The sequence below is a fragment of the Copadichromis virginalis genome, linkage group LG12, assembly GCF_057382275.1.
Source record: "Copadichromis virginalis isolate Kocher_CV1m ecotype Utaka linkage group LG12, C_Virginalis_male_GT1.1, whole genome shotgun sequence".
Classification (NCBI taxonomy): Eukaryota; Metazoa; Chordata; class Actinopteri; order Cichliformes; family Cichlidae; genus Copadichromis; species Copadichromis virginalis.
Window position 1 is genome coordinate 34007688 of NC_140629.1, and position 19699 is coordinate 34027386.

The 19699-nt window shown below is 40.3% G+C and overlaps 2 protein-coding genes across 6 annotated transcripts in view; one reads left to right on the forward strand and one right to left on the reverse strand.

Annotated features, from left to right (window-relative positions):
- Positions 1-1744: 1744 nt before the first annotated feature.
- On the forward strand, positions 1745-3990 carry pebp1 (phosphatidylethanolamine binding protein 1). The gene is made up of 4 exons (XM_085476210.1): positions 1745-1921; positions 2221-2330; positions 2555-2655; positions 3197-3990. The coding sequence occupies exons 1-4, from the start codon at positions 1787-1789 to the stop codon at positions 3412-3414; spliced, it is 564 nt and encodes a 187-aa protein (XP_085332336.1). The 5' UTR covers positions 1745-1786; the 3' UTR covers positions 3415-3990.
- Positions 3991-4436: 446 nt separating this feature from the next.
- Positions 4437-19699, reverse strand: part of taok3a (TAO kinase 3a) — a 66555-nt gene continuing 51292 nt past the window's right edge. For all 5 annotated transcript variants that reach the window (XM_085476202.1, XM_085476205.1, XM_085476206.1 and 2 more), the window contains 8 exons: positions 18564-18701; positions 13305-13541; positions 12305-12433; positions 11240-11443; positions 10401-10640; positions 9779-9991; positions 9107-9289; positions 4437-5825 (listed from right to left, as the gene is read on the reverse strand). In XM_085476202.1, the coding sequence (XP_085332328.1) occupies positions 5664-5825; positions 9107-9289; positions 9779-9991; positions 10401-10640; positions 11240-11443; positions 12305-12433; positions 13305-13541; positions 18564-18701 (1506 nt within the window). In that variant the 3' untranslated portion in view covers positions 4437-5663. The remainder of the gene's footprint in view (positions 5826-9106; positions 9290-9778; positions 9992-10400; positions 10641-11239; positions 11444-12304; positions 12434-13304; positions 13542-18563; positions 18702-19699) is intronic.

A 19699-nucleotide genomic window follows, 5' to 3' on the forward strand; every position in this document is an offset into this window, starting at 1 on the left:
AATTCTGTATTTTTAGGAAACAATGTATCTATTTCTACTTCTTTCTCTTAAAAATTCAGTTTTCAGTTGTTTTTATAATCTTATTAGGTAATTACTATTTTAAAAATACATCTGTTTTCATGAAATGTTTTTCATAAGCCAAGCCTTTGCATTTATGATGGCCTTTGATTTCATTTCCATTCAGTTCCCCGAGTAACTCCACGAGCAACCAAAATGATGCCTCAAACTCCACAAATACACAACAAAGTATGCTTCTCTCTGCATGAATCATCTGAAGGGGGCGAGCTGCCAATGTTGTGCCTTTTTCCAATATTAATAATATTAATAATATAGGGCAGAGCTCATTCTCCTAATGACTTTATGGATAAGCAAAATTTGTTGGATTCGTGAAAACACTACACAGCCTTATTGTATATTGTAACTACTTTATGTGATTACAGTCCCAGATTTTTTATTCTAGGCAGATTGTGGTTCTCAGTAGGACTACTATCTGGTGCAGCTGTAATGTCACACAGACTAAAATAACAACCTAATTACAATCATGAGCTTGCATAAGGATACTAAAAAAAGTTTGGCCTGCAGGAATAGGAGTATTGCCTGTGAAGAAAGGGAGAGAGAGCTTTCACGGGAGTCTTACACCTCACAAATCAACACAGCCTAAGCTACAACCATACTCTAACCTAATTTAAAATTGTCTGGAGTCAGAAGGCTAAGCATTTAACATATGCTTACTCATTGTTTCAGTGTGTTTCATTTTCATTTTTTTCTTTTCATTTATTAAACTCATTTGATCTGAAATGCACTTTCCTACCCTTTACAAATACTAGGACTGGACTGTCAGACTGTCGTTAAAGTCAATGCATGCTCTGTTTTTTTGTCATTATCTGCAGACTGCTAAAATTTTAAGGAGGGCTGACTGTAGGATGTGCTTATTCCTGAAAAGACAAAAAAAACCCCAAAAAAACCCCACAACAACAACAACAACAACAACATACCAAAAACAAAACATACCCTCCTACCACTACCCATAACTTTAATAATAATAATAATAATAATTTCTTTCTTTTGCTCAAGTGTCTTGAGAAAACGTTAACGCCCATTGTTTAAAACAGTGTATAATGTCAACGTTTTGAAGATGGAAAAGTCTGGAAACATTAAGTTTGTTAATGGAGCACGTAAGGTGGAGAAGGGAGGAGCTCAGGACGGGTGATGTGATTGACGGAAACTTTAGCAAATCACAATCCACAAAAGAGTAACGGGGACTGCGCCCTCTGGCGGCGTTTCCTGTAGGTTTTTGTTTGTGCCCTTCAAATTGGAATCAGATTACTGGGAAAACCATGATTCATCATGAAGAGCCAAATATAGAAAATAATAATAATATGTTAATTCACGCCTCAAATAAGGGCCATATGCTGGAGAAATGCCGGCATTGAGCACCATATATTTATCAATAGTAGGCCTATGTGCAAATGGGCAACATTTTTCATAATATTAAAGTACCAATACCAGGAGCTAATAGAAAAGGATGATTGACAAAAGAGTACAGTAATTATAGTTTTTGAAATTTGTGTTTGTTAAGGGTTATTTCAAATTTTTAAAAACGGAATATTTTTCTTTTTGAACTGTTTAAGTGTTTTTTTATTTTATTTTATTCTAACTCTTAAACACGCGGAGTCGTTCCATGTCGCACATCTTCTGCTGGTCCATGAATGCAGCACCGTTGGCAGTTCTCGTAGCGTTCAAGTAGCGTTTCAGTTTGAATCGTCTGCAAAGCAAACGCCTCAAAATGCCTGTAGATTTGAGCCAGTGGACCGGGTCTCTTGCCCTGCAGGAGGTCGAGGAAAAGCCTGCAAAGCCCCTGACTGTAAAATACGGATCTGTGGAAATAGATGAGCTGGGAAAAGTGCTTACTCCAACACAGGTTTGTCAGCTAACCACTGTCTGTTAGCAAGTGTAGCTACTAGCGTCGCTTCTTGGTGATGCGTTTAAATGCTGTTTAAAGTACTATACTGCATTTCTCTAAACTAACACTGCATTATAAATGATTACGTGGGATTGGTAAGATTAGTAAGTATTGTAACCGTCTACCACAAATTAATTGGGTTACATAATGCTCCCTGGTAGTATGCCCTTAGCCGATGGCTTTTAGCGCCCCCAAACGGCCTCAAACTCCGGCATAAAAGTGAAAGTTGACGCACTTTTGTCCGCGTGTTGCTGCAGGTGCAGAATCGACCCACTTGCATCGAATGGGAAGGATGTGACTCCAGTAAACTGTACACTTTGGCCTTGACCGACCCTGACGCTCCCAGCAGGAAGAACCCCAAATTCAGGTGAAAGGAGCATGTTAATGGAGCACAGACAGGACCTACTGGGAGGCCACTGAAGTGGGCCTAGGCTTTTCATTTGTACCGCTTACATTTGACTCTTGATCATGTTCAAAAACACAGTTTCATAGCTACATTTTTTTTTTTGCACGAGGGTAATGACAGCTCGAACAGTTTCTGTACAGTTCAGATTTTCAATATCAAACTGATTATCTTTTCTTTCACTAAAGGGAGTGGCACCACTTTCTGGTAGTCAACATGAAAGGAAACGATGTGTCCTCTGGCTGCGTCAAGTCTGACTATGTGGGCTCTGGTCCTCCTAATGGCACAGGTAAGAATGAATGAAGTTTTACTCTAATGAACCTTTGGACAGTGCTGGGAGAATCAAAGTTTCCCAGGTGGCAACTGCCACAAAAACGTCCATTAATATTCAATCTGACTCGCTCTTAAATTTTAGCAGAAGGCTCATAGCTGTGGTGCATGTGTGAAATTAGATTTCAAAACACCAATGATGCCCTGATGCACATGCACTGTGATAACAGAAATGACACAAATGGAAATTAATAAATAAGTAAACAGAACACATGAACAAGTGGAGTCTATAGGTAATTTGTAGAGCTCGTCTTGTATAAGCAAAATGTGTTTGGCACAATTTTGCATACAGATCACAATTCTTACTGGTAAAAGCTGCCAGGCAGGAGAGGGCACAAAGTTAATGTTCTCTTGTGTGAAATGTGGGGAAAAGGTTTAGACATGCAATTTTCTTTTCATGGTATCTGCTGCTCACGCTCTTTGGAGTTTAAAATAAACTAATTTTTTCTTTCTTAGTGTGTAATTCAACGTTTAAAATCCTGTGTGCTTGTCCAACTCAGGTCTCCATAGGTATGTGTGGCTGGTGTATGAGCAGTCAGGCACCCTGTCCTGCAGCGAGCCTGACCTCACCAACCGCTGCGGAGACAACCGCGGCAAATTCAAGATCCAGAGCTTCAGGGAGAAATACAGCCTGGGAGCACCAGTGGCAGGAACTTGCTACCAGGCTGAGTGGGATGACTATGTCCCTAAACTGTACGAGCAGCTGTCTGGAAAATAAAACCCCCCAAAAAGGACTCAACAGAATCACCCCAGCAGCATTATTAAAAACTATTATTTTCCCACTGTTGCCTACTCATGCTGTGAAAAAAATAAATAAACAACTCCTTGGCATAAACCTGACCTGTACTCAGCTGCAATAAATCTGATGGACAAAAAATGGTTGTGTTCCTTGGAGAAATGTTTTCTGTGAGATCTAGAACACCTTGCTGTCTGTCAGTCAGCAAGATTATGCCAAAACTACCAGGACAAATTTCAGAGGAAGCTCTCAAATCTTTACAGCTGATTTAAGGAGCCTTTTTTTTTTTAGCTGAAGGGGCAGCAGAGGGCACCACCAAGAAAAGGAATGAATTGATAAAATCATTCCTACTTCTAACCAAAAAAAATAAAGACCTTTAGATTTTGAAAATACAATGTTGATATTTCTAAGCTGAAATAAAATATTTTGACCATGCCCACAAAATGCCTCTACTAATAATTTGGTTTGTGCCAGGAATGTAAGGCTTGGGTAAAGGATGCATTTCTGTTCGAACATTTTTTTTAAATGTAAATGCAATAAATCATTTTAGGAATTTTCCTTTGAGACCTAAAGTGTTCTATAAAAGTTTCATTTTGAGAGTTTAACTATATTTAGTCATTTATTTACAGCGAGGAGAAAGGGATTACCATGAATTTTGAAAAAAAAAAAAACAAAAACAAAAAAAGATCACCAGGCTTTTAGTGACCTTTGTCCATGTAAACAACTACAGTAGTAGTTCCCGCTGGACCATGCAGATGAAGCTTAAGGTAGAATATTAAAGTTGTAGACATGGTTGGTTTAATTCAGCCCAACTTGGTTTTTTAAGGCCTGAGATTTGAGTTCAAATCTTCAGTGCACTTCTCAGGTAAAACGCCAAACGTCCAGGTGGTTGCAAAATTAAACAATATGATTAAACTGAGTTTTTTCCACATCTAATCTTTTTTCCATGCTTTTTCACAGTAAATTCCCAGACCATACCTTAGACATGTAAAACACCTTTTCAGTTTGTGTGATGAGCACTTTATTTACAAATATAATTAAAAGCTCTGACAGATTCATGCCTTTATTTTAACCTGGAAAAAAAAATTAAAGTGCATGCAATAATAAAGCATCATACTGGTCTGGTTTATAAGAAACTACACAGCTCTAGAGTTGTGTAAAGCAAGAAGTGGGGGGGAAAATGAACTGAAAAATCCATTGATAGATACCTGGATTTGGAATACTATCTGAAGAGAGGGGGAGGGGGGGAAAAAGCGCTTTTAAAAATTATTTTTCTGATTTAAGTGACAGTTAAAATACAATACGAAAATAAGTAAAAGCTCTCCATAAATCCTTCTATACACAAAGTACAAGTCCCCCTGCCCTCCCCATGAAGCCCTTTGTGCTAGCTGGGAGTTCACATCTCACGTGTATTATATTTCACATTGGCTGCCAGTGCAGAGAAATCAGTACAATACACATGTTGAGTACCATGATTCACCCACCCTGCAGTAATCACATGAAGGAATCACATATACTATAAGTGTACCTGTATGCACATTGTGAGTTTTTCGTCAAAGTATCAAATTATTTAAATTGGTCCTAAAAATGTCTGCGTGAATAAATACCAAAGAAGCAGCTCAGACGAACAGCTGCGGAAGGATCGGTTTGATTTTTCGCTTTGAGAGATTTTTTTTTGCGCTGCTCGAGACCAAAAAACAAAGTAACAAATATATTTATCGCCTCTGAAAAAGCATGGTTTTGAAGCGATTTTTGCTCATCCTACGACCTTCAATTTTGTCTCCCTCCTTTTTCTCAATTTCCACTTTTAGTCACACCAAAAGTGTCATCATTGCACAAGAAACAAGAAACACTGTGACTATGTTATTCTTACAAAAACATGACAACCACAGGAAGTTATCCAGCATATTTTTTTGTCATCTTGTGACACCACAGAGGCAAGGAGGGGGAGGGAGTATAGGTTGGTTTGTCAGGGAAGGGTGGGGGGACACTCAAACCTGCCATCGACCCTGACTGACTGGCCCAGAGAACACACCAGAGCTGATCTCGAAGCAGTTTCTTTCTTTCTTTTTTTTCTCTTTTCATTTTTTAAAGTGTGTTTGAGGAAGGGCATCAGCAGCTGTGAACACCTGCACTGTCAGGTCAGGTCAAAGGAGAGGTGGGGTGTTCTGAGGCAGACGGTTGCCCCAGGGGGACTACATGAAGATGGCGGCGGCAGAAACAACGGCCCCTCATCTGTAGTCGTCCTTGGGAAAGTCCAAGGTGCCCAGGTTGTTGAAGCCCAGACGCATGCTTTCCATGTCAAAAGTGTCGATCTCCCGCTCCTGGCGTTCCAGCAGGTGTTTGATGCGGTCGGTTCGCTCCTTCTGAAGGGAAACCAGCTCCTCTTCAATCTGCAGGTGACATGGGAACAAGAAATATTCAAAGTTAAATGTAGTTTACTCATTTCTAAGATACATTTGTCTGTTCTTGATGATCATTAGGTTTTGATTTTCCCTCCAGTTTAAATATTAAAAACTTTTTTGTAAGCCTGAAACAGATATAAAGCATCTTCAACACTGCACTTAAAAAAAAAAACAACAAAAAACAAAAACAAATACAACTTTGAATGTTCAGTGCTTTAGAAAATAATAGAGGGCAATGTGGGATGGCCGTGGCTGAGGAGGTAGATAGGGTCAACTACTAATCAGAAGGTTGATGGGTTCAATCCAACCCACATATCAGCAAGTGTCCTTGGGCAAAATGCTCGACTGATACTCCAAACAGCGTATCAGGTGCCCGATGCATCCATCAGTGTGAGAGTTGAAGCGATATATGACACATTGCATGGATGTGTGTGACTGAGGGGGTAATGCTTGTAGTAAAAATCTCTTTGAGTGCTTAATTTACCAATATATACAATTAAAATATAAATATAATAAACATACTCCAGTGATTATTTTCAGGCAAGGAAAAACCTAAACTGGGTGACACTATAAAACGTGACCTATGCACCTTAGTTATTCATTAAAAAAATCAGTTTTTCTTTAAGTATAGTGTATTTGAGTTTTGTCATAGCTCGACTTGTAAAAGCAGAAATGGCGTGGAAGCATTAATGACATCAATAATGCCTGTTCGCAGAGCTGAGAATAGTTTTCTGGTGATGTAATGCAGGACCTCTGAGTAACTGGTGAAACCAGTTAATTTATGCAAGAAAAGCAGAGATTTGCAACAATATTTTTCAACATTATTCTTGGGTTATTTTTTATTGTTAGATTGTTCACTACTCGGTCACTGGGGCAGACCTTTTTGTTTTTAGTTGATATTTTTAATATGCATACCCAAGATTCTTTTTTTTAAGTCTAGACAGTGAGCATGAGGTACTTTGCTTCCTTGATCAAATGTGTCTTAAGTGAGAATGACAACTGCAGAGCTGTTCATGCTGGGCATTTTTTTTTTAAATATCCTCACAACATTACAATGAGTATAACTGCAGGCACACTTCATGAACTGCTTTCGTTACCTCAAAGGTGCAAGTCTGTCAAGTTGTACTCACCACAAACACAACTCAGCACACACGTCCACAGGTGAGGACAAAGCAGTGTGTGGCGCAATACGGCAATCTTGCCAACTACTGAGCATGCACAGAAAACTCCAGACTCTGACCATGAACCGAACCGGAGGACAATAGTGCTTCTAAAACCATGACATCATCCGTCTCGAAGTGCAGATCTGGATGCTGCCAGGAGATGGCAACAGACCACCACAGCCTGCACCGGCTACACTGGATGGCAGGCGGCATTTCGAAGGTCCCTTTCTTTGTTGTCGGAGTGCTGTCTACTAGACTGTATCGATGACGTAGGCCACTTTTGAAGGAGGCATACTCTCATCTTATTACATGTCATTGCTATACCATACAGGTTGTATAAAGGCTCACGTTAAAGACAGCAGATGTCTATCAGGAGTGTCTTGCATCACATTACGGGACAAAGACTGGTACAACTATCAAATGTTTGGAAAATTATAACAAAGGTGATAAAGCCCCATGACAGCTGCTGATATCACAGGTGAGAGCAGGTTGCACACGTTTTAGGCACTTTAGACTGAACGCATACAGCAACCTATCATGAACAAGCTTAATAATAAGCTACACCACATAAACTGTTAGCTGTTAAAAATAGAGGATGATGCTGTAATAAGGGCTCAATACTGTTGTCTAGAGATTTCACCATCATTACGAGTGTGTGGGAAAGAAATGGTTGTCCGCGCCCCGCAGGAAGCCATGCCACTGTCATCACCACCTATGGTGAGGGAAATCTGTGTGTCCGTGTGAACTTGTGTATGTCTGTCGGGGTCACCTTTAATGCCCATGCTGCTTGCTGATGTGGATGCAAATGAATACCCCAATCTGTTTGCTTAAGCTTCAGGTGAACTAGTTGCTTTTCAGCAGATTATCGCCTCTAGACGAAGCTTTAAAAAGTCTCCTTCCTTCATGGATTAATAGGAGTGACGTCAAAGAAGGATGTAGAAAAAATTTATTCAAAACTTAAAAGCAATGCAGTATCAGTCAAAGAAACTGACTTCTGTTTGCTTTATATCTTATTTTTTCATGTTTTGTTCCTTCTAATAAAAGACGGCATGCTACGCTGCATATCAGACTAGGCTGTATATAAAAAATGGACACAGAGTTTCTTGATTTGCAAAGTCAGGTCTTTGAAGTCTGAAACTGAGATTTTTTGTTGCTTTCTCATGTTTGAAACTAGGTGTGATGCATTAGAAAAACTGCTAATACCAACTTGGATCATAATTAGAAAAAAGAACCTTATATTTTATTAAAGAACATTTAAAACTATTGATTGAGATACTATTTTTGCCAGCATGAGTAGTTGCCCCCTATTGGCAATGAGAAAGAATAACGAATTAAAGCGCTTCTGCACTGGCTTCAATTTTCAGACCTGGAATCTTTTATATAACGTCTATGGAAAAGTTAGATGATGTCTGGACAATCATCACTATTTAGGTCTTTAAAAGATTTTACAGGAGAAATAGCGATAAGAGCAAAAACTTTTTTTCCCCAATTTAAAAGGCACTTAATACAGTGCAAAACATTTGAACTATGGCGGGCTCCAACTAACTTGCAACATCATACTTTTACTCTGCATTAACCCAACTGTATTTTTAATTCTTTCTTTCTGAAGCCTTATGTTGCACTGGAGCAGTTGTTGTCTTACAGGCTGTCAGTAATACAACTTTTCGTTTGTTCTAGTCTTGCTTATGTTCCAGCTCTGTACTGAAAAAGCACATTAGGTAAATTGTATTTTCTTTGATGATGAAAGTCACAGATTTAATTAAATTGATGCAAATATTCTCTATTTGTTGAATCAGTGGGGATACTTTAAGTTGATCAATAGACTGAGGCCAAAAGCTAATTTGTTCTAAATGTGAGGGGAAATAGCACATCCCTATTGCCATGTCAGTGATGGTGTTTTATTTATTAGAGTTTGTCTTGAAGTGTTTGAAGAATTCATTCTCTGTTTTAAAGACAGTACAAAAGATGTTCTCCTTGTGCGTTTCATTTATGGTTACTAAACTGACCAATTATGAATGAACAGGATTATAAAGCATGCTCTATGAAGGCTTGAAAAACCCCAAATGTATAGCTCTCATTTAAAATAAAGTGTTTATTTCACAACACCTTTTGTTCCAGGTGTGCTCGGCGCAGCGACACCTTCTGCTCCAGCTTCTGCTGCTCACGCTCATGCTGCGCCTCGGTCTGCATCTTGATCTTGCTCTGGTAGGCATTGAGCAGCTCCATCTCCTGCTGCAGCTGCTGCCTCAGGGCCTGGCACTCCGCTTCCTGGGCCTCATCCAGACGCAGCTGACACAGCCGACCATGGGCGGCAACACGGGAGAGAGAGGTACAAAGACACAGAGAGAGAGAAGTTGGGGGCGGGGGTTACACGGACAAGGAACACACAAGGAGAGAGTAGAGAGAGAGCGGGGAAAGAAGACACAGAGATGAAATAAGGCGGGGAGGTGGTGACGGAGGGATGGAAGATAGTAGAAGGGCAATGGGGACAGACAGGGCAAGGAAAGCCAGTGGAAAGGGGCGGGAGGAGGGAAGGTTGGAGTAAGACATGAAGGGAGATAGTAAAGGAGTAAAAAAAAAAAAAAAAGGGTGTGATACGACGGAGAAAGACAAAACACGAGACAAACAAACAGGAGAAAAATACAAGAACATAAGCAACAGGTGGAAAGAAAGGCTTCATATACTTCATTCATTTAACGTGACCACCTGCACTTTAGTAAAGAGAAATTCTTGTTTAGCAAATATGATGAAATATGAAATGAACGTCTCTCTGCTCACCGCCTGTGAAGCCATCATTTCGTTGATGCTCTGCTCATACTGCTCAGCCAGAATGGCCAGCTTGCGTGTCTGCTCATCCTTCAGGGCCTTGAGCACAGTCTTGTGCTCGGCCTTAGGCGTAACTTCCATCTGGTGGTGGCGTAGGGCTTTGTACTGTTTGGTCTGCACCTTACATGTGTCCTGAAACTGCTTCTTGATCTGCAGCTCCAAAACCTGAAGGATGGGCCAGAAAAACGGTGACAGTGAGAATGAAATCAAGAGTTAAATAGAGCACATTTTTGAAAGGTTAGAGGTCTAATGTCCCAATCAAAAGGCACAGTTCGAGGCTTTGATACCTTAAAGGCAAATTAAAATGAAATTCATAGGTGACATATTTTGGATATTCTTACACCATTTCCCCGAAATTAATTAATTTGTTACATTCATATTGCATCACAGTTTTATCAAAAACTAGATGTTGCTCATCACTTGCACAATCTTAGAAGTGGATCCCAAAGGCAAGGGATTTTTTTCCTTTTAAGGATGATGGGAAAAAGGGATTTGAAATATTTCAAGCACTTATATATCAATCCATCAAACAAAATTTAAGATATTAGATCGACTGGTCTCTGCGCTGACTCACTTTGAGATTCTTGGGTTGCTGCCGGAGCTCCAACACATGCTTGCGATGAAGTTCACGCTCACGTCTGTTGTTGTACTCAATCTGGTTCTCCAGCTCCGTCTGGTGCTGCAGGCGGATGAGGTCCATACGCAGCTTCTGCAGGGTCTTCAGCTGCCTCTGCTCCAGTTCCTGCGTGGACTCATCGTGGCGGATCAGCATGGCATGCTCCATCTCTTTCTGGGTCTTCTTCTTGTTCAGCTCCTATGCGGGCCACAAGGAGACATGGAGGTTACAGCAAGGGAATAAAAGGATGAATCTCAGCAAGTACTATTGATGAGCATCAATTTTGCATCAACATATTCCCTTGCAGAAATCAATTTTACTGTTTTGTGCTTACAGCATTGATTGCAACTAGTAACAGCTGAGAGGAAAAAGGAAGAAAAAAAATCAATAAACATCACATATTTACTTTCCCCCCCTCTTGCTTCTAGTTTAATCACATTGATTTTGGAGCATTTTCCCACAGAAAGTTTTTGGATTTCCTTAAACTCACTCAACAGCTTTTCAGATTATGGCATTGTTGGCTTGTTTTGTTGTGGATTAATCCTGCTTACAGTTAATATAAAACACCTGACAGATCTAAATAACACACTACTGTCTGCTGTGAAAACATTTGTGGGACTTTTGTACACCAAGATCATAAACACTAAACAAGGGTTTAGTATTCAAACTCGCGATGTGGGCATATATGGTTTGATCAATTCAGTCAGAAGTTTACAGTAGTAAAGTTATCCAAAAGCAAAACATTTATAGATTTACAACTTGCACACGAGTTTTAGAAACTTGTATGTCCTCCACACCTCTCTGATCTGTTCCTGTTCCAAATCGTGCCTCTTGATCATGACTTTGCGCTTGAAGGCGCGGCAGTTCCTGTCGTAAAAGACCCTCTGCTGGGACAGCAGATGGGCCTCCTCCTCGGCCTGGGAATGTTGCATGTTCTCCTTGTGCTTGGACAGACGCTCCTGTTTCTCCTTCTTGGGTGTGCTGTGGTCCTCGTTCATCTCCTGATGAGAGGTGGAAATTCCAAGTAGAAGGGGGAATAGAGAAAGGAGATTGTGTTAACATACACAAGACAGAAGATAAAAGTATTACTAGTAAAGCCTTCATTGTAAGCAGTCAGTGGTGAACTGTGTAGTTTGGGATGTTAATGGATATGTGAAAAACAAATGTTGCCTAAACAAGCTATTTGTAAGCCATTTTTTGCTGGGGAATAAAATAGAACCTCTATTCAAATCAACTTCATCAAATATTTTTAGTAAGACCATTTGGTCAACTCAAGGTGACCTTTTATTTTGAACAACAGTTTACTTTTAAAGCCAAAGGAAGAAAAAGAAAATCTTTTTCTTCTAAATAAAGGAATTTTCTTTCTCTTTCATGCGCAATCTACAACTCGCGCTAATGCACTTAACACATGAGCCTGATCCCTGCTCTCTGTGGTGTCTAATTCCGTTATAGCCCTCAGTTGGTGGGAAATATCTCTCTCTGCCAGCGATGCTTTCTCCTAACTGTGCTGACCTAATTTTGGTCACTTATCATGTAACTGAAAACACAGTGTATCACACTGCCAGCCCACAAGAGTATTCTCTGGATTCTTTTACAAGGTTGTGGTGGTTCACAAGTGCTCCGGTGAGCGTATGGATTTCTGACTTTTCTTGTTTGTGTGTACATACATGTGTAGGTACACAGTTGGTAGGCTGAGTGACTCAACACAACTTCCAAAAGACCATGCTGAAGTGGAAGTGTATGTTTGTGTGTGGGAGCCTGATTCTTCAGCACAGAGCGCAGAAGGTCACGTGTCACCCATGAGAAGGCGTGCGAAGGAGCGCGCCTGAGAAGAAAAGAGGAAACCAACGAGCCCAGCATACCTCCTTAATCTTCTCCTTGCAGAGTTTGTACTGCTTTTTCTGATTATCCAGAAACGTGGTTAGCTCCTTCTTCTGCTGGGCCACGATCTGCTGCTGGAACTTCTTCTCGTCTGCTAGCGCCGTCTTCATCTGGGCAGAATAGACAAGGACAAGAGCATGGTTAGATGCCCCTGACCAGCAACAGACAACACGCCACCAAACTGTGGACAAATACATTCATGCACAAACCTATATAAGAACATTAAAGTATATTAACATATATTAACAAAAGTATATTTGAAGACAATAAGTTGGTTGATTAAAATTCTAACACAAACAATGTCCTGCTTAATTATAATATGACCAGTTAAAAATTCTAGTCTGCACTTCAATTCTAAATCAGATGTTAGAATTCAGATAAAATTGCCATAACATTTGTTCTTCTAGATGATGAAACAACCTTTTTTTTTTTTTAAAGAAAAGAGACATTGCAGTTATAGTTATAGAATTCTATGTAAATATCTAGTAACATGTTGGTTTGTGACAGCCACATGTCACCTATTCATGACACCGTTTAGATGTACAGACTCGTCTACATAAACAGATAAACTATCTCCTTGACTGTTGCAGCACGCACGCTGGGTGCTAATCACAAAGATATACAATGTGTTTTTCAGAGCGTGACACTCTGTGACCCAGTTCTGCCCCTGTGTTTCATCACATGTATCATTGGGTGGCAGCAGTGGGTTAAGTTCTAACAAAAACGTCCTCATTACTCATTGCAACACTGAACGGCTTTAAAATAGCAACACTTTAGAAAAGAATAGAACTTTTTGACGTGTTTTTCTTCAGCAGCATTAGAAATGTCACAGCTTCAATATTATTCCCATTTTTTCAAAGCTGACCAGGTCCACCAGCCAACTGTTGCATTGTACATGTAAGTCAGTGCGATCATTTGTGAAATAACCTAACAGTTACTGCACTTATTCATAATGTCCTGTAACCCCATCAAAAGTCCCACCTCTTTCTCAGAATGCACAGCATGCCGTTTTGCCAGCTTCTCCAGTTCAATGTAGGCGTTGTTGGCCTGCGTCTCCACCTCTTTCTGCAGCTTGAGCCGATGCTCGTCCATCTCGGCCTTTAGCTTGTTCTCCAGGGCGATCAGCTGCTTCTGGTGCTGCCGCCGCATGCGCTTGTAGCCGGACATCTGTTCTCGCAGCTCACTTTCCTGCTCATGCTCATGAATCTGTTTGGTCACCTGTGGTGAGAGAAAAGTTAGAAGATGCAAATCAAATTACTTCACAAAAAAAAAAAAAAAAAAAAAAAAAAAAAGAAAAACCCCAAACAGTAATGCCTAACTGATTAATTCGATATGATCAAAGTATCTCGGTTCATTTACGAGAAGAACCTCAAACAAAACCGTTACAAAACAAAACCGTTCACCTGTTGTAATCAGACTACATTACTTGCTAGTTTTACATGTACAAGAAAGAATGTTCAACATGTGATATGAAAATAATGACATCAAGAAGCAAATAATTTGAAATCCACCACTTCAGCTGAACAAAAGCTCTTTCATCTGACAATCTCAGATTCGCAGACACTGCACAGAATAGCCGACTTCAAAGTTCCTCAAATGTATTCAAGTCAGAGCGTGGGAAAGAAAACAAAAATGCTGTAAAGACAATAAACATCTACTGTATGACTAAATTTAACCTGAGGCAATGACCTTACTGGTATTTCTTAACACTTTCACTTATTCTTGCTTTTAACCCAAACCTTGACCTGACCCACCAACCTGAGGACAAAAAGGGTTCTCCACATCTAGGTAGTACTCGCTCCGCATCTTCTCATAACTTCCACCTGAACTCCTCAGGCCAAACATGATGGCAACTTTAGCCAAGTGCACCAGCATCCAGGAACCTTGTGCAGCATCCTATGCCCGACAGAACCCTGCCTGAGCTCCGATGCCACCCTGAGACCCCCCCCCCCGACACACTTTACTGGACGTTGAGCCCCCTCCCTCTCCTTGGTTCGCGCCCTGGGCACGCAGCGGCCAAGGCAGACGTGTGAACTGTGAATGAGGCAGTTGGACACCGCGGGCCAACAAGAGCACAGAGCGGCTCTTTAGTCAGGCTAACGCTAAGCGGCGGACAGCAGGTGGGTCACATGAATACCTCATTGAGAAAGACTGAGAGAAGTTGGAGGGGGGTGTTAGAGAGGAGCAGGCCGAGAGATGAGGGGAGGGAGAGTGATTGCAAAGGAGAAACAGCAGATGGAGAGTCGCTGGGAGAGAGTTAAACAGGAAAAATAGAAATAATCAGCAGTAAAATAAGAGCATCTACATGGAGAAAAAAAAAAAAAAAAAAAAAAAACAGGGTGGGGGGAAATGGGGTGGAAATATGTGGAGGCTGAGCTCCCCTTCTCCTTAATCTGCTCTGAATCAATACCTCTACTGTAATAGAACCTCCCAATCCTAGTCACTTGCTTCGCTGCCACCATGCATACAGCCACAAAGGGCCAAGTCAAGTCATGTGACGGCTTCTTTCACTCAAGGCTTTGGGACTGGAAAGGAGATCATATTCAGGGAGAGGAGGGAGGGAAGGCATGCAGGCTAAAGGTGAATGTTAGAGTGAGTGAGAATTAAGCGCCCAAACTTTAATTTTTGCTTATTTTGCAGTTCAAGATGATCCGTCTTCACAGAGTTTAACTTGTGTGAACGTGCAAGCCTACTTAAATAGAATTATTGCTGGTGGTGACTGATGCATTTTTGTTTGCAATAAATTATAACTACAACAGTCCACTTAGTTTGATCTCTGTGTTTGCAAGGCATTTAGCGTCAGTGAATATGCAATATCACAATTGTGACTTTATGATAACACAACATCGAGGGCAAGAGCCAGACCTACATCGATATCAAGAGCCTCAAAACGCTGAAATCCAAGTAAATATTAATGCTCCTGGTAGGCAACAGAAGAAGACTATCCCCTTGTCAAACCTCCATGATTCTTCTTTATCGCTTCCTTATTACATTAAGGAAAACACATTTCAACCCTGGTAGGTACCACATAGAAAAAGCATGGTTGTAGTTTGAATGTTACTGCAGATGTATAGTAGCATGTAGCAAAGACATCTGGTTTACAGGAGGAAGCAAAAGGCCTCAGACCTTTGTATAGCATGCCTTTTTCCTGCCAAATGTGAGGAGATCTCCCTTCTCAAGTCTGATCACAAAAAATAGGACTCAAATGCAAAAGATGTCCATCTAGCTTATTCAATTCTGACACTGACCTGTAAAGAACAAACATCTTAATATATATAACTGCATAACATGAAAGTTAACAAGTACAACTTTAATTCTGCAAGTTGCAAGAAAACTGATGGGGGAGGAGCACATTTTGATATGCCTTACACTACACTTTAATTTCCCATCAGCGTTTATGCTGTCAGGTTACAAACTGCAACCAGCAGCTAAAGAATAGATGAAGTGAAATATTTTACAACAATGTTGTCTCTCACACCAGCTTACACGTCAGTCAGTGGCTTCATCTAACCTATAATAACCCCTGCCCTCGCTCTCACTCACTGTCTCACATTCGTTCACCTTCTCACTTTGCATCCATGTCTTTCCAGTTTTCCTGTCCCCTCATCATTTTTCCTTTTCCACGCATCCCTGGATAATTTTACATCCTGCTCTCCTTCACCTTCTTTTCATGCCTTTTCCACAATACCTCTCATGTCTTTGGTTTTACCCCTTTCTTCTCTTGTTAATTTGCTACATTTATTCAGACTCCACACTTCATTTCACCAGTAAATGTGATGGTCTTTGGGTTTTTTTGTCAGTTAAGATTTCAATCAGCACTGCTCTTAAGTCTCACCTTTGTTTTCCTATCCTTTTCTCTGCCCTTCTTATCTCCCCAATATCTGCCAGTGTCCTCTATGATGCCTTTACTTTCTCTTTCAGTTCACTAAATCTTTAATCTCTTGCCTTTTCCCTCAAATCACCATGACTTTTCTTTATAAAATAATAGTTTCTAATTATTTTGATTTTAGCTAATAATTCCCCCCTATTTAAACCATTCTTAATTGTTTATGTTTTCTCGCTTGTGTTGCTCTCCATCTTCCTATCTGGCTATCAATTACCCCTTGCCATCTGGACCCCCCCATACTGTCCTACCTCTCCCTCTTTGTCTACCTGCTTCCAGTCTCAGTGAGTCGAGGCCAATGTGAGGATGTCTGTGCTTGGAAGAAAAAGATGATGTAATCTCTTCCAGTGCCGGTGGGCAGGACCGGCACTGTTACACTACAGAGAGGCTGCCTTTTTTCAGTTAAACAATGTGTAATCTCAGCTGCCATTATCTACAAGTTTAATCCACCGCAATATGCATTAGATCAAAAGTATTTTCAAGTATGATTAGAAGTGTTTCTTTAAAGGATAAATGGTAGAAAAACAATTAACAAAGAGTTAAGGTGAGGAAGGAATACTTTTTTTCCGTTTTATGGTAAATTTAAGTGAGAAAATGATCCAGGATACAATTTTCCATCTTTTGTGGCTAAGAACAAATATCTATAAACTCCACAATCCCTGTTTTCTGATGAAAAAGGCATCTCATCATCTTGTGAGGAGGTAAAAAAACAGCAGGCTTATTGCCACTGTAATCTTTCATGTCAGTGGGAGAACATGTGAGGTTGTTTATGTATACATCAACTTCTTTCCCTAAGTGCCATAAAGGGAGGACTTTAAAAAGTGTTTTTTTATTTATTTATTTTTTTAAATTATATGTGATTAAATGATATTAAGCAAGGCATGATCAGTTTGTAAATCACATTGTTATATTTCCTTCTAATGCAGTACTGTAGGGGTTTCCTAAATTCAGAAATCACATTAGTTACAAATCAAAATATTACTTGCTCCTAATTTTCTGCATAATGTGTGTACTAAAAAAACAAAACAAAAAACCTCAACAAGAATAGATTGACCTACGGTTTTGCAAGAAACTACTTTCCAATGCTGTGAAAGTGACAATAACTCTTCCCAAGCAACTCTTTGGTTTTAAAAAGGTAAAAACAGCAGACCTAAACAGTTGATGATGCATTTTTCCTAGGCTGAAACGTCACCCACATACTGCGATCCATGGTCAGCAGCAGTCGGAAGACTACATCAGTTCACAGTTATGCGTGAGGGTTTTCAAACTACAGTTCCCAACTGCAGTCTTACATATACCATGTATCATTATCATCTGTTAATCATCTGCAAATCAACAGAGCCCATAAACATATGACATAGAAAAAAAAAATCAAAAACAAAATCATGTAACCTTCAGTGCCGGGGAACTACGGTTGCGGTCAACAGAAAACACACACAGCATCGGACGGTCACTGGTTCGTGCTCTCTTCAAGGACAATATGAGGACACACAGTTTCTTGTGCACACAAACACAAACACACACACACTTCTTTGCTTACATTCTCTTGTATGTGACAAGATTTCTGGTTTAAGACCTGGCAGCAGAGGGGAACTCACAATTAAAACCAGTGGGTCATGGTTGGGTAAACACACACACACACACACACACACACACACACACACCACTACTTTCTAGTTACTAGAGCCGGTTTCCATGACAACAGACAGGGAGGGAGAGAGAAAGAGAGTCATAGAAAGAAAGAAAGCGCAAGAGAGAGAAAAAGAGAGAGAGAGGGAGAGAGAGAGTATTCCACCCCCTTCAACTCAGAATATTGAGTCAGATCTGAGAATGATGTATTATCAAATGGAGGCCAGGAAGAAATAAAGGAGAGGGTGGGAGGATGGGAGTGGTAATGCGAGGCGTAGTACAAGAGGAGAAAACAAAAGGAGTGGGGTGAATGAATGGAAAAAACAGCAGAGAAATAATATAGTAGACAACGATCCAAACAAAGTGAAGACCAAAAGATGGGAAATAAATATTTCAAAAACATCTAAACATGGAGACATACAATAACATTACCCACTGAGACTGGGGTCATTCACGCACCACATTCACAGTAAGCTTTTTAACAAAGACAAACAAAAAAATGCCCTTTAATGCCCTCATAGAGCTGTGGTGTGAACATGAAACAGAGATTTGAGCTTCTTCAAGAAGTAATTTTTTAAAAATTTGTTTGGCCTTCCAAACAGCGCAACTTTTAAGTCAAATAAGTAGAACAAATTAATGACACTGAAACATTTACAGCATGCAGAAAACATGCTTTAGGACCTTGAAAAGAAAACACCAATAGAAAGAAGAAAGTTTTAGGTTCTTACCAGTGAGGCAGACTTAATGGTGGCAAAGCGGCCCTGGTTTTTGTAGTTTTGAGCCTGGCTGCTCTTATCAAAGGAAGCTGGCGTCGGCTCTGGCCGATGGTCCCTGTGGATCCCGTCGTCCCAGTTGTATTGATGGTCCTGTTTGAAAACAAAGGAGAGAAATTTAGGACTGGTAAATACTAAAAGAAAACAGAATAAATAACAACCAAGTGATCAAAGTTAAAAAAAAAATGATAGTGTAAACTATGTTGCACTGCAGGGCACTCAACTTTTTTTTTTTTTAACTTATTAAAACTGTGCCAGTATTGAAATTCGTCACCATAATTCTGTGACTTACAAAAGAAATACTCCCCACTGATTTAACCCATACAACTTCTACACTTCACAAAGATTCTTCATCATTTGATAAAACTGTGTCAACTGTAAGCTTGCATGTCATGATGAAACATCAACACCCAGCACCTCCAATAAAATCTGACTGACAAACATGCAGGGAGGCCCAGGGACCAACGAGTGCTTTTATGCGTGGAGGGAAATTCACCGCCATCAGAAAACAATGTGTGTCATTTTTAATTGTTCTCATCACAGCCCCTGAACTTGAAACATCACACTGGTTGTCTGTTCATAAAGTGACAACCTTATTCAAGCTCTGTCAAAATACAAAGAGCAAATGAAGAAAGAGAATGACAGAAGTGACAGCCCTCTCTTCACAGAGTTGATTTCCAATGCGAATGTAAAGCACAGTATTGACCTGTGTGTGTGTGTGTGTGTGTGTGTGTGTGTGTGTGTGTGTGTGTACACAGGATGCCACATGTGCAAGGGGAATTTGCTCTGCTGCTAGTTCACATGTATACACGGCCTTTGTTCTCAAAGTGTGAACGGTGTCAGTGATGAACTTGAAGCAATCTGCAAACAGTGAGGACTGTCAATGGTTTCCATGGTTTTGGGGGGAGGGGTTTATGCATACTCTTGAACGGTGCGAGACACCAAAGGATGTTTGCACAGAGCCATGTTTCCTTTTCATTTGTTAAGTGAGACAGTTATCAACCCAGAAAAGAAGTGAGTCAACCAGTAACAGTCTTTGTTTCTTCTTCCATGCACTGAACTCTGGGAAAAGTGTTTAAGACTGTTTACTA